General features: G+C 44.6%; 1 protein-coding gene across 1 annotated transcript in view; it reads left to right on the forward strand.

Moving 5' to 3' along the window:
- The first annotated feature begins 3,568 nt into the window (after window positions 1-3,568).
- The window catches only part of taf2 (TAF2 RNA polymerase II, TATA box binding protein (TBP)-associated factor), a 134,940-nt gene continuing 123,477 nt past the window's right edge, over window positions 3,569-15,031 (forward strand). Inside the window, exons 1-3 of the mRNA XM_078397120.1 lie at window positions 3,569-3,869; window positions 10,849-10,903; window positions 10,993-11,153. Coding sequence (XP_078253246.1) covers window positions 3,817-3,869; window positions 10,849-10,903; window positions 10,993-11,153 — 269 coding nt within the window. The 5' untranslated portion in view covers window positions 3,569-3,816. The remainder of the gene's footprint in view (window positions 3,870-10,848; window positions 10,904-10,992; window positions 11,154-15,031) is intronic.

Genomic DNA, 15,031 nt, shown 5'->3' on the forward strand with positions numbered 1-15,031 from the left:
GCCTCCTGTACACAGGCGAGACCAAGCGTAGACTTGGTATTACAAAATGACTTTATTTTCCTACACAAGCGTAGACTTGGTGATCGTTTCCCCCCAAACACTTGCGCTTGAACCACAAGGCTTACTGGATCTCCCGTTGCTAACCATTTTATTTCCTCTTCCCATTGCCATCCTGATCTTTCGATCCTAGGCCTCTATTGCCAGAGTGAGGCCACATGCAAATTAAAAGAACAGCACCTCATATTTTGCTTGGGCTGCTTACAACCCAGCGGTATGAACATAACATTTTCTATTTATCACACTCAGAAGAGAGTATTTTCCAAGATTTAATGTGCCTTGTGCAAAGTCATTATCCCCCTACACCACTTTGCCAATGGTCTGGACTCGGTATGCGTGATACTGTGATTCTCGTCTATATTAGTGTATTGACTCTGATTCCTCCAGTCTTATTTAGATCTTGATATTGAATCAGTAACAGAAACTTGTATCATATGGTCTAATTCCTATTTATTTCTATGCGTTACTTTCTTATTCTTGTTGGTGCCCTTTCGGGTGTACAGTTGATATATAAAACATATAATTTTCAACCTTTATCATTTGAAGTGGTTGACTTGTGGACCAGACTGACATTTAATAATAATAATAATAATAATAATGTATTTTATTTATATAGCGCTTTTCATATACTCAAAGACGCTTTACAGAGATTTAGAGAACATAGGGAAATTAATAAATAGATAAATAAGTAAATAAATAAACGAACAGAGAAAGGAGACAGAAGGTGAGGTGACCTTCAGTGGTTGAAGGCAGTACTGAACAGGTGAGACTTCAGCGATGTTTTGAATGTGGTGAGTGTGGAGGAGTCTCTAACGATTTGGGGTAGTGAGTTCCATAGGGTGGGAGCAGCGATGGAGAAAGCCCTGTCCCCCCAGGATCTGAGTTTGGTCCGGATGTGGGGGGATAGGAGATTGGCAGCAGCAGAGCGGAGGGTGCAGGTGGGAGTGTGCCTGTGGAGGAGGTCGGTCAGGTAGGGTGGGGCCAGGTTATGGAGGGCTTTGTAGGTTATGAGGAGGATTTTGTACTGGATTCTCTGGGGGATGGGGAGCCAGTGGAGTTTATAAAGGACGGGGGTGATATGGTCACGGATCGGGGTGTGGGTGAGTAGACGGGCAGCGGAGTTTTGAATGTATTGAAGTTTACTGATGATTTTTGAGGGTGCGCCATAGTCCAGACGGGAGGTGATGAAGGCGTGGATGAGGGTTTCTGCAGCTGTGGAGGAGAGGGATGGACGGAGACGGGCAATGTTTTTGAGGTGGAAGAAGGCTGTCTTTGTGATGTGTTTGATGTGTTTGTCGAAGGAGAGGGCTTGATCAAAGATGATTCCAAGATTCCGGATGTGAGGTGAGGTGAATACTGGGAGACCATCAATGTTGAGGATGAAGTTTTGGGTGGATTTGGTGAGCGTTTTGGGTGGATTTGGTATTGATGTGTCATTGGTGTACCGTAATTAACCATTTTGCTGCTTCCGCTCTCAGAGGTCTGCTGCCTGCTCTCCTGAGGAGTTGTTGCTTTCCCAGTACGCCCTTCCATGTTGCAGGGTACTTTCTCAGATGGCCGTTGCGAGCCACCGGAGGGGTTGTTTTCCGGCATGTTATACTGGTCACTTTGGAGTGTAGTGTTCACTCGTGGTAATGTTCTTCTTTTGGATGTTGTTTGGTTCATGAACATATGGGGAATGTCCATGGTCGTCTGTGTAGTGAAGTTGGAGACACATGTTGCGCATGTCTTAAACCGGTTTATTTTAAGATATTTCATGTGTCATTCTCCTCCGCTCACTTCTCTCTGACTCCTATGACAAAACCAAAGTATTCCACATCTCGTCCTTTTTACTCTCTTCTAACTTGCTCGGTCAGATGTTATTTTTGACTCTTTTCTCCGTAACTCCCTGGTCCACTCATCCCTTCCTACCCAAACCACCCCATCCCCGGGCACTTTCCCCTGCAACCGCACGAGATGCAACACCTGTCCCTTTACCTCCCCCCTCAACTCCATCCAAGGACCCAAACAGTCTTTCCAGGTGAGACAAAGGTTCACCTGCACCTCCTCCAACCTCATCTATTGCATCCGCTGCTCTAGATGTCAACTTATTTACATCGGCGAAACCAAACGCAGGCTCGGCGATCGTTTCGTTCAACACCTTCGCTCAGTCCGTCTTAACCAACCTGATCTCCCAGTGGCTGAGCACTTCAACTCCCCCTCCCACTCCCAGTCTGACCTTTCTGACCTCCCACTCCCAGTCTGACCCTCCTCCAGTGCCACAGTGAGTCCCACCGGAAATTGGAGGAACAGCACCTCATATTTCGCCTGCGCAGCTTGCAGCCCAGTGGTATGAACATCGACATCTTCCACTTTAGATAGTTCCTCTGTCCCTCTCTTCCCCTCCTCCCTCCCAGATCTCCCTCTATCTTCCTGTCTCCACCTATATCCTTCCTTTGTCCCGCCCCCCTGACATCAGTCTGAAGAAGGGTCTCGACCTGAAACGTCACCCATTCCTGATGCTGCCTGACCTGCTGAGTTACTCCAGCATTTTGTGAATAAATACCTTCGATTTGTACCAGCATCTGCAGTTATTTTCTTATACTACATATTGAATGGCGGTGCTGGCTCGAAGGGCTGAATGGCTTATTCCTGCACCTATTGTCTGTTGACCCCGAAACGTCACCCATTCCTTGTCTCCAGAGATGCTGCGTGTCCCGCATGCTGAGTTATTCCAGCATTTGGAGTCTGTCCCCGCTGAGCTACTTTACTCCGGCACTTAGTGTCCATGTTTGGTATGAACCAGCATCTGCAGCTTTGTTCCGACCAACAACTGCTCATCCCCGCGGCCATTCTTCCCACCGCACCTCTCCTTCGGCTGACGTCACGCGCCCACCCGGCAACGACGTCTCCCCGCGCGTGCGCGCCTCGCGCCGCCGATGGTGGGGACGGGACCCAAGGGTTGTGCTTTCCTCTGAACACCGACCATATCGGAAACAAATTCTCCAGTGATTTTGCGGGGGGTTTTTTTCTGGTTTTGTCGTTGCTGAAATTTCAAAGCCAAAAGGATTTAAATTTTTTTTAAAAAGTCATCGGTAACTTTGAACTGCGCAGGTGAAAGGTCACAGTCAAAATGGCCGCGGCGGCGGGCGGCCGTTGGCAAGTGCGCGCGCCCGGCGGCTGACAGTTGGCGACCCCCCCCCCTCCCCCCCCGTTCAACCCCGCGCCACCGCCCGCGCGGATCCACACTCCCCGCCACAGCCCGCGCGGATCCACGCAACCCCCCCCCCCCTCGCGCGGATCCACGCAACCCCCCCCCCCCCCCCTGCCTGGTCACCCCTCGCCCGGTAAAGTCCCCCCCCCCCCCGCCTGGTCACCCCTCGCCCTGTAAAGTCCCTCCCCTTCCCCCCCCGCCTGGTCACCCCTCGCCCTGTAAAGTCGCCCCCCCCCTGGTCACCCTCGCCCGGTAACGTCCCTACCTCCCTCCCCCCTGCCTGGTCACCCCTCGCCCTGTAAAGTCCCCCCCCCCCTGCCTGGTCACCCCTCGCCCGGTAACCCCCTTCCCTTGGCTGCGACCCCCGTCTGCCGACACGGCCGTCAAGAGCCCAGTGATCCTTCAATCTCTCCCGACCCCCCACACGCACCCGGCAGCCCAACCCTGCTTATTTACCCAATCGTTCAGACACGGAGTGGATCCTTTCGACTGTCTCCGTGTTTGAGATAAGAGAAGGTGGCGTGGACTGGCGAGGAATTTGACCAGAAGGAAGAGCGACCGGAGACATGAACAGGAAGAAAGGCGATAAGGGGTTCGAAAGCCCAAGGCCCTATAAGTTATAAGTATCTTCCTTCTCTTGGTTATGTATTTAAGTGTAACTTTTCCTGGTCCAACATCCACACGGCACTTTGAGAAAAGCAGGATAGGCAGCTTTAAAGTTTGCACAGAGACTCTTGGAATAAAGAGAAGTGAAGGGCATTGCCCAAGAAAGGTGTGGGAGGGATCTGATAAGTAACAACTTGTATTTATTTAACATCTTTACATTTGTAAATGCACTTCAAGATCCTTCCACATATATTACATTGAGTGGTATAGGGAAAACATCTAAGGTCGGTAGTAACAAACATCTGGATGAGTTTAGGATAGAATCCAAAGCTCTAGGACCAAGACAACTTAAATTTCTCGGGCATTGGATATTGAGAGTGAACAAATGGGCAGAGTTGGATAGACATGGCTTTTAGCTGTAAGACTGAATTGTGTTCAAAGTAAGGCTAACTAGAAGAGCATTGGTAAAGATTTGTTTGAATATAACTAAAATATCATCGAGGCAGTAATAGAGACAGGAGACGTGGGTGCAAATAACACAATGACGATCTTAATGCTCTCATATGGTTTTGCCATTTGTTGAGGTTTTGTACTTCGTTCTGGAAATGGATAGTGGTTATGAAGAACCTGATAAGAACGATAGTTAATTTGATTCTAAAGGGACAAAAATGTGAATTTATGATTTGGCAGTAGAGGATTAGGCGACACGGTGGCGCCGCGTTAGAGTTGCTGCCTTACAGTGAATGCAGCGCCAGAGACCCGAGTTCAATCCTGACTACGGGTGCAGTCTACGGAGTTTGTACGTTCCCCCGGTGACCTGCGTGGGTTTTCTCCGAGATCTTCGGTTTCCTCCCACACTCCAAAGATGTACAGGTATGTAGGTTAATTGGCTTGGTAAAAATGTAAAATTGTCCCTAGTGGGTGTTAGATAGTGTTAATGTGTGGGGATCGCTGGTCGGGCCGGACCCGGTGGGCCGAAAGGGCCTGTTTCCGCGCTGCATCTAAACTAAACTAAACTAGGAGCGAAGGCAGGGGAGATCATTGAGATTATAAGAACATAAAAATTGGTAGACGATGTAGACCATACATTCCCATAAATCTGTACCACCATTCAATAAATTTGCTTGAGATCGTGTTGTTCAACTGCTTTGGCAAACAAATAAAAATGCAGATGCTGTTATCTAGCTCAGCCACATGCCTGCGCAATGTTATCAATTTCAATAACATTACCTCAAATCTTTAACTACCATTGAGTGCAGGCCACTCTTACTCGATCTTACCTTTTAAGAGCAAAATCCTCATTCCAGAAATCAAAATAGTAAAGCTATGCAAGTACATGTCTCATTATGTGTACATGACTTCAAAGGACACTCAGAAAAAAATTGCTTACCCATGTAATCCAACCTTCGTGCAAATCTCCAGGGTACCTGTCTGTAAATAAACAAGCTTCAGAGCTTTCTTGGATGGATCGACTGGGCTTATATTCACTGGAATTTAGTAGGATGAGAGGGTATCTTATAGAAACATATACAATTATTAAGGGATTGGACATGCTAGATGCAGGAAAAAATGTTCCCGATGTTGGGGGAGTCCAGAACTAGGGGTCACAGTTTAAGAATAAGGGTAGGCCATTTAGGACTGAGACGAGGACAAACTTTTTCACCCAGAGAGTTGTGAATCTGGAATTCTCTGCCACAGAAGGCAGTGGAGGCCAATTCACTGGATGTATTCAAGAGAGAGTTGGATATAGCTAACAGGGCTAACAGCATCAAGGGATATGGGGAGAAAGCAGGAATGGGGTACTGTTTCTGGATGATCAGCCATGATCATATTGAATGGCTGGCTCGAAGGGCTGAATGGCCTACTCCTGCACCTATTTTCTATGTCTTCCTCATACTTATTGCCCTGTTGTTCTTGTCACATGTATCGAGGTGCAATGAAAAGCTTTGTTTGCATGTTATCCAGTCAAATCATACTATATATGAGTACAATCAAGCCAAACAAATGCAAATGCCGTCTGGGAGAGGGGAGAAGTTGGTGTAATTGGTTCTTGAATATGTTGACTGCTTTCCCAAAACAACAAGGAGGCTGCTTTGTGTGATGTATTGGCCACATCCACAACCTTTTGTGGTGATGGTGTTGAAGGTGGAACTATAGTCCAAGGATGAGGGGGATCTCATTGAAACTGACTGAATAGTGAAAGGCCTGGATAGAGTGGATGTGGAGAGGATGTTTCCACTAGTGGAAGAGTCTAGAAACAGAAGGCACAGTCTTGTAGAGGTTCACGTGTTGTATACACACTCAGTTTAATATTTAAATGATACAGCTCAACAATTAGTACAAGAGGGCAAGGTGTGTGTTAACGTGTTGATTGTGAGGTGAAGACTGCACACCGCCAGCAGACCACCCAGGTCGGTGTTGATTGGTCGCCCCAGATCACACCAAGTTCACGTGAGTGCTCGAGCTCGAGGAATGACAGTTCAAGACTGAAGTGGCTCGGCCCGCCACATGACCCCCTCCCAGAACTGGAGGCTGTTAGGCTGTCGAGTGAGGTGGCCTGATCTTGTGTACGTGTCTCCTGTGTTCGGGGTTGCAGCTGGTTGAGTTGAGGGCAGGTTTGGTTGTGATGGTGGACGCTCTGCGGCGGGGTTGTGCCACCTGCACTGGTTCGTCAGTGTCCAAGTGTGCTGGCTTAAGACAGTCTCCAGAGACAGTCTCGTGTCTGACTCCCATGTCGATGAGGAAAGTCGTGGCGCCGTTTTGCAGTACTCTGAAGGGTCCCTAGTAAGGCTTTAGCAGTGGTGTACGGAGGGAATCTCGGCGAAGAAAGATGTACTGGCAGTCCTGGAGGTCGGGTGGGACGTACATGGTTGTGAGACCGTGTTGGGACTGGAGAGAGCGTGCCCACCTTCTCACGGAGACGCGTCAGCATGGTCGTGGGTGGTTCTTGATGTCTACGCGCCGCCGGGATGAAGTCCCCTGGGACCGTATGCGGGGCGCAGTACACCAGCTTGGCCGAGGAAGTTTCCAGGTTCCCTTTCGGGGCAGTGCAGAGCAGGACCCATGGCAATTCGTCTATCTGGTCCGGGCCCGTGATGACTTCAGGTGCAAAGTGAAAACGCTCCACTCGGCCGTTTGCTTGCGGGTGGTAGGCCGTGGTGTGGATCAGCTTAGTGCCAAGCAGCCGGGCCATTGCTGGCCACAGCTCGGTGGTGAACTGTGCACCTGTATTGGAGGAGATATCCGCCGGCACGCCAAAGCGGGCGATCCAGTGGGTGGTGAGGGCACTTGCACAGGTCGCAGTGGAGGTATCCGAGAGCGGGACGGCTTCCGACCATCTCGTGAATCTGTTCACGTTGGTGAAGAGGTGGGTTACACCTCTAGATGGGGGCAACAGTCCAACGGTGTTGACGTGGATGTGATCGAAACGCCGGTGTGTTAGGGCAAAGTCCTGCAGCGGCACCTTGATGTGTCGCTGAATCTTGGAGGTTTGACAGGGGATGCACGCTCTGGCCCAGTTGCTGACCTGTTTGCACAACCCGTGCCACATGAACTTGGCTTCCATCAGTACCTTTGTTGTCCGGATGGAAGGGTGAGCTAGGCCATAAACCATGTCGAAAATCCGGCGGCGCCAGGCAGCGGGGATGATGAGTCTTGGCTGTCACGCTTGTCACGTTGCAGAGGAGTGTGGTGTCAGCGGGCCCCAACCCCATTCTACGTCAAATATATGGATTCACTAGTAATAAAGAACAATGACTACTCATGCCACAAGATAAGTCATGAGGTTAAAAGAAAATAATCATTTGTCCAAGCATCTATTTCAGAGATTAGTTGACAACTTTTATCTTTAAATTAAATTGATTATATAGTTTTTGTTCCTATCATTTAGCCAGGACCAAGATGCCCTGTTATTCTCTCACATTATAAGCAGCTGTCATTTTCCCCATCAGGCAGTCCCTCAGCTTGAGGATGACGTATCTATTCCAGTCTCAGAAATGGAAGATACCCATGAGAGAGTTTTTTAAATCTCTCGTGGAATAGACGGTGAGGTCTTGGTCCAGTGACAAATGAATCCTCGACTGGAAACCAAGCTCTGTTGCAAAGACTTTGTGCATGTAAAAATTTGCCCAAACTAACCATAGTCAGCGTGCACAGTCATACAACACAAAAATGAACCATTTTGCCCATGCCATACTTTTTTGCCCATCTACACTAATCCCATTTACCTGCATTAGGGTTGTATTCTTCAATGCCTTGATGATTTACTTGTCTGTCTAAATGCCTCTTGAATATAATAATTGTATATGCTACAACTGTATATGATGCAGACACACATGCTTTTTGCATCACATCTTCCTACACTTCCCCCTTTCCTAATCCTCTCTTTCTCAGCCCCTCCTCTCAGCTCTCTCCACTTCATTCAACTTATTCAAGTTAACTTACTCTGTTAACTTCCTTCCCATATGTCCAGTTCCCTTCAACCCAATGTGCAAGCGTGGAGATTTGTGACCATTGCTGGCTTTTCCAAAGTTCAAGCATGTGGATTGTATACATAATATAACCATGCTCAGTAATACCACTGATGTTCCTTTCAAGACAACTAGGGTCCAACCAGGGCTGCTAATAATTCCTCATGGTTCTGGCTCAACGGTATAGAACTAAATTTAAAGGACGAAAATGTAAAAATTAAACAGTTATATAATAAATTCATGCAACCTGGTATATTACAGAACCAAGATGATCAGACGGCTTCTCAATGGTCAATGTTATATGTGTTGAAGCCGTGAACATTATTTTTATTTCCTTCACAAAAATAATTCAAGATGAATGAGATAGTTCAGTGAGAATTGCTTGCAGAGTCTGGGGTGATAGTGGGAGTGGAGTGGAGTGGGAGCTGGGTGGTGAGGGAAGATGAGGGAAGCTTAGAAAACTGAAGCTGTAATGAATTATGAAGTAAGTTATTCTGTATATGAATGAATTAATAAGTTTATTGGCCAAGTATGCATATACAAGGAATGTGCATTGGTGATCCGCTCGCACATGACAACACAAACACACAGTTAACAATTAAGAATAAAGCATAAACACATCAAAACAATAAGGATACACCATTACGGTCTAAACATGTGGGTGAAAATAAACCAGAGCAAAAAATAGACTTTTTTTGCTATATATGAGAATGGAACCCAATTACAAATATTTTTAGATATTTCACATGAATAACTTGATCTCATTTTTTTGAGGAGATGATAAAGCTGATTGATGAGGGTAGTGTGGTTGATGTTGTGTACATGGATTTTAATCAGGCATTTTATAAGGTTCCCCATGGTAGGCTGATCCAGAAGATTAATATGCACAAGATTAGCAGTGACTTGGTTGCATGGATTCAGACTGATTAATGATAGATGTCAGAGGGTTGTGGTGGAAGGACAGTATTCAGGCTGGAGATTTAGTTTAGCTTCATTTACTTTAGAGATACAGCATGGAAACTGGCCCTTCAGCTGACTAAGTCTACGCTGACCAGCGATCACCATACACTAGTTCTGTCCTACAAACTAGAGACAATTTACAGAAGCCAATAACATATAAACCCGCACATCTTTGGAATGTGGGAGAAAACCCACTCGGTCACAGGGAGAATGTACTGACTCCATGTAGACAGCACCCATGGTCAGGATCAAACCGGGGTCTCTGGCATTAAAGGGCAGCAACTCTACCGTTGCGCCACTGTGCCGCACCTGTGCCACCCCTAGCATATACTCCACAGGTCACAGATCACTCTGAATATTGTCCTTATAGTTGGTTGGTAAGTTTGCAGATACCTGCGCGAGATAACCACTTATGAGGTGTTTGCGCAGTAATCAACCAGAACCAGATGATACCGCTAGGGTCATGGACTGTGAAGCACTTTGACAAAGTATACAGCGCGATACAGATCCGCGCAGAAATGGGCAGAGAAATGGCAGATGGAGCTTAATCTGAGCAAGTATGAGGTGTTGCACTTTGGGAGGTCAAATATAAGGGGAAAATATACAATTAACAGCATGACCCTTAACAGTATTGATGTACAGAGGGATCTTGGGGGGACCAAGTTCATCACATGCAGAAAGTGACAAAACAAGTAGATAGAGTGGTAAAGAAAGCAAATGGTGTGCTTGGTTTCATAGATCGAGGCATTGAGTAAAAGAAGAAATAAGTCACGATGCAGCTTTACAAGACTGTGGTTAGGCTGCTTTTAGAGTATGCCGTGCTGTAAATTACCCCTTAGTGTGAGGCAAATGTAATTATTCTCCCATTGGAGTTTAAAAAAAAATGCAGGGGTATAAGGAAATGAAAAAAGGAATAAAGCTAATGAAATTACCCCCTCTCCCTTTACAGCAAGGTATGGAGGCCTTGTTAAGGGAGCAGAGAAGGGGTAGACGTAGATTGTTTTTTCTGGAACACCAGAGATTCCGGGGATACCTGATAGAAATATATTACATTTTGAGATGCGTAGATAGGGTAGACTGTCAGAACCTTTTTCCCAGATTGGAAAAATCATAAAAAGGTGAAAGGGACAAAGTTTAAAGAAGATGCACGGAGTGAGCCTTTTTACCGAGAGGGTGGGAGTGCCTGGAACATGTGGGGTGGTACCTGATAAATGCCAATAAATAATTTGTCTGATATATTTGAGTAATTTGTTAAAAATGTTTAGTTTCTTAATATCTTTGCTAATAATTATTTTTACAATAGCATTTTCTTTACTTTGAGTGTAAATTTGTATTGTGCTGTTAAATTTGTCGGTAGTCCTAAACTTAGAAAAGAACTTACCATGTTTGACAGTGGCATTCTTTCTATTATTAGTGCAGGGACTGAAATAAATCACATTTTCATTCAGTATAAATAATATGTCCTACCCAAACTGTTTGAAATATTGCAGTAATTTAAATTAACAAATTTGAATGAATGCTGTATACTGAACTGTCATTTACTTTTGATTTTTATCTTTATACAACTCACCAGGTGGTCTGCATAAATAATATAAACTTTCAGAGGAAGTCTGTTATAGTAAGTAACTATCATTTTTCCCCTATATTTTGCGCAAACTATAGATTCAGACATTCTAAACAGAGCTCCTCTATGTTTTATGTTTGCAGGGATATGTGGAGTTGACCATTTTCCCATTACTTGCAAATCTCAGTAGAATTAAACTGAATAGCAAGCAATGTCGGATTTACAGAGTAAGAATAAATGATTTGGAAGCTGCTTTCATTTACAATGATCCAACCTTGGAGGTCTGCCACCATGAATCAAAGCAGTGAGTATGACATTAACATTGTGCTCAAACTAAGAATGGTTAAAAACAAGGCTGCTCCTGAAAGGGCAGAGATAAAACTAGGCTTGCAAGTGGAAAATGAGCCAAAGTTTCTCAGTCACAGAAATCTTTATTGTATGTTAGACACACAATTTTCATAAATTGTGATTTAACACCATTGAATTATGTTTAAAAATAAATCTTAGAAATGTTACCAGTCACAATTTGCTGGCTACGTCACATGAAGAGAGATTAAGCAGAATGAGGGATGATCCCCCGAAAAGGCACAACATTTTTAAAGTACTGGACAACATTGATGTAGTGTTGATGCCGCCGGGCTGTAGTTTCTGGAACCAGGGGTCAGGATCAACAAGTAAGAGATCAGCCATTCATGTTAGAGTTGAGGAAATGTCTTTTCTACCCGAGGACGGTGAATCTTTGGAATTCTGTCACCAAGAAGGTTCTGGGATCACAGAATATATGCAAAATCTTTAGATATTAGCAAATCAAGGCATATGTGGTGTTGAAATCAGCCATGATCTTATTGGATGTATGAATCCCACTGTTTCTTAACTTCTTTGGTTCAATTATGAAATACTAATGAGTTAGAGGATTGCAAAATAACAATTCTATCTGAAAGTATAAAAACAAAGAACTACAGATGTTTGTTAATACACAAAAGGACACAAAATGCTGGAGTAATGTGAAAATGATTTGTATTGGGATATGGTTGCTAGGAGCTGGCTGTCCAAGTAAAATTTCTTCGGGTATGAATTTTGGAAATCATTTGTTGGAAGGCTACAGTGCAATGGATGGCAGGCTTTGTTAAGTTTGGATGTGCAATTCCAACATGATCTACTGGATAACAGGTTATCTAGGTATTATGTAAGGATTGCTTTAGTGCTTCGCCATATTCTTGACTGGTATCAAACATGTTATTAGTTTGAGAACTTGGATGGGATTTTAGAATTTGAAATGGGCATATTTCCAGGATCTTGTTTTGGCGTTTTGGAGTCATTGTGCTCAATAGCAGTCCTTTCAGCCCAACTGATCCACATTGACCAAGATGTCTAAGCTAATTCTATTTGCCCCATATTATGCCAAATTATTTCCATATGACCTACACATGTACCTGTCCAAAAATGTTAAAAAAATTGTAATCTTACCTGCCACCACCATCTCCTCTTGTATCTTGTTCCACACAACTTACACAACCCCTTTTACATCCTTTAAATCTTTCCCCCATGCCTTAAACCTAAGCCCCCCAGACCCATACCTTGGAAAACACTGTGATGAAATACTCCCTTGTTACCCCTCTTAATATTACAAAACCTCCAAAACATCATCCCTCAACCTTCAGTCCGATGGCTTTGTTCCCAGAAGGCCCGCGGAAATGGATGAAGAGATTCCAGATGCATTGATTGTATATTTCCAAAAACAGTACAGATTCAGGAATTCTGGCAATGAAGTGGAAATTTGAAAATATTACTTCTATATAAAAAAACACTGGAGAAAGAGAGAGAAACAAGGTAACAGAATGACCACTAGCTGATCAATTGTTGGTCTTAGAGTCATTGCTACTGAGCACTTATAGACTACTTTCAGTTAATCCAAGGGGATGAGTATGTTTTGCAAAGTGAAGATCACTTCTAACTAATCCAATTGCCTTTGTTTTGGGTGCCATTAGCTTCATTAGGTTTTTAGGAGGTACTTGATAAAGCCTCTTGCAAGTGAAAATGACCAAAAAATGGAAATGCAGGTAATTGGAAATAACGTTATGAAATAGACTGATAATTGGGATATCAGAGGTACAGGAAATAAAGATAAACTGTGGGTTCTGTTTAGGGAAATTACGTATTTGTTTCCAGCACCTCATCATGTGGATGAAGATATAGAGAGTCAAGCATTCAAAGCTTCAAATGAAGTTAGTAAATCGTATAGTTTGCAGTTGGAAGTTTAAAATAAAACAGACTGTGCTCGATGGCATTCTACATGGGCAATTACAAAGTCACCGAGTTTGAATCAGAAACAATAGACAATAGGTGCAGGAGGAGGCCATTCGGCCCTTCGAGCCCGTCTATTCAATGTGATCATGGCTGATCATTCTCAATCAGTACCCCGTTCCTGCCTTCTCCCCATACCCCCTGACTCCGTTATCCTTAAGAGCTCTATCTAGCTCTCTCTTGAATGCATTCAGAGAATTGGCCTCCACTGCCTTCTGAGGCAGAGAATTCCACAGATTCACAACTCTCTGACTGAAAAAGCTTTTCCTCATCTCCGTTCTAAATGGCCTACCCCTTATTCTTAAACTGTGGCCCCTGGTTCTGGACTCCCCCAACATTGGGAACATGTTTCCTGCCTCTAACGTGTCCAACCCCTTAATAATCTTATACGTTTCGATAAGATCTCCTCTCATCCTTCTAAATTCCAGTGTATACAAGCCTAGTCGCTCCAGTCTTTCAACATATGACAGTCCCGCCATTCCGGGAATTAACCTAGTAAACCTACGCTGCACGCCCTCAATAGCAAGAATATCCTTCCTCAAATTTGGAGACCAAAACTGCACACAGTACTCCATGTGCGGTCTCACTAGGGCCCTGTACAACTGCAGAAGGACCTCTTTCCTCCTATACTCAACTCCTCTTGTTATGAAGGCCAACATTCCATTGGCTTTCTTCACTGCCTGTTGTACCTGCATGCTTCCTTTCAGTAACTGATGCACTAGGACACCCAGATCTTGTTGTCCCCTGTTCCTAACTTGACACCATTCAGATAATACTCTGTCTTCCTATTCTTACCACCAAAGTGGATAACCTCACACTGATCCACATTAAACTGCATCTGCCATGCATCCGCCCACTCACACAACCTGTCCAAGTCACCCTGCAACCTCATAGCATCTGCCTCACAGTTCACACTACCACCCAGCTTTGTATCATCTGCAAATTTGCTAATGGTACTTTTAATCCCTTCATCCAAGTCATTAATGTATATTGTAAATAGCTGCGGTCCCAGCACCGATCCTTGCGGTACCCTGTCATTCTGAAAGGGACCCATTTATCTCCACTCTTTGCTTTCTGTCTGTCAACCAATTTTCTATCCATGTCAGTACCCTACCTCCAATACCATGTGCTCTACTTTTTCCCACTAATCTCCTATGTGGAACCTTGTCAAAGGCTTTCTGAAAGTCAAGGTACACCACATCCACCGGCTCTCCCCTGTTAATTTTCCTAGTTACATCCTCAAAGAATTCCAGAAGATTAGTTAAGCATGATTTCCCCTTCGTAAATCCATGCTGACTCGGAATAATCCTGTTACTACTATCCAAATGCCCCGCAATTTTGTCTTTTATAATTGACTCCAGCATCTTCCCCACCACTGATGTCAGACTAACTGGTCTATAATTTCCCATTTTCTCTCTCCCTCCTTTCTTAAAAAGTGGGACAACATTAGCTACCCTCCAATCCACAGGAACTGATCCTGAATCTATAGAAGATTGGAAAATGATCACCAATGCGTCCACAATTTTTAGCGCCACCTCCTTAAGTACTCTGGGATGCAGACCATCAGGCCCTGGGGATTTATCAGCCTTTAGTCCCATCAGTCTACCCAACACCATTTCCTGCCTAATGTGGATTTCCTTCAGTTCCTCTGTCACCCTAGGATCTCTGGCCACTAGAACATCTGGGAGATTGCTTGTATCTTCCTTATTGAAGACAGATCCAAAGTACCGGTTCAACTCGTCTACCATTTCCTTGTTCCCCATAATATATTCCCCCGCTTCTGTCTTCAAGGGACCCACATTTGCCTTGACTATTTTTTTCCTCTTTACATACCTAAAAAAGCTTTTACTATCCTCCTTTATATTATTGGCTAGTTTA

The sequence above is a fragment of the Rhinoraja longicauda genome, chromosome 4 (genome assembly GCF_053455715.1).
Source record: "Rhinoraja longicauda isolate Sanriku21f chromosome 4, sRhiLon1.1, whole genome shotgun sequence".
Taxonomy (NCBI): Eukaryota; Metazoa; Chordata; class Chondrichthyes; order Rajiformes; family Arhynchobatidae; genus Rhinoraja; species Rhinoraja longicauda.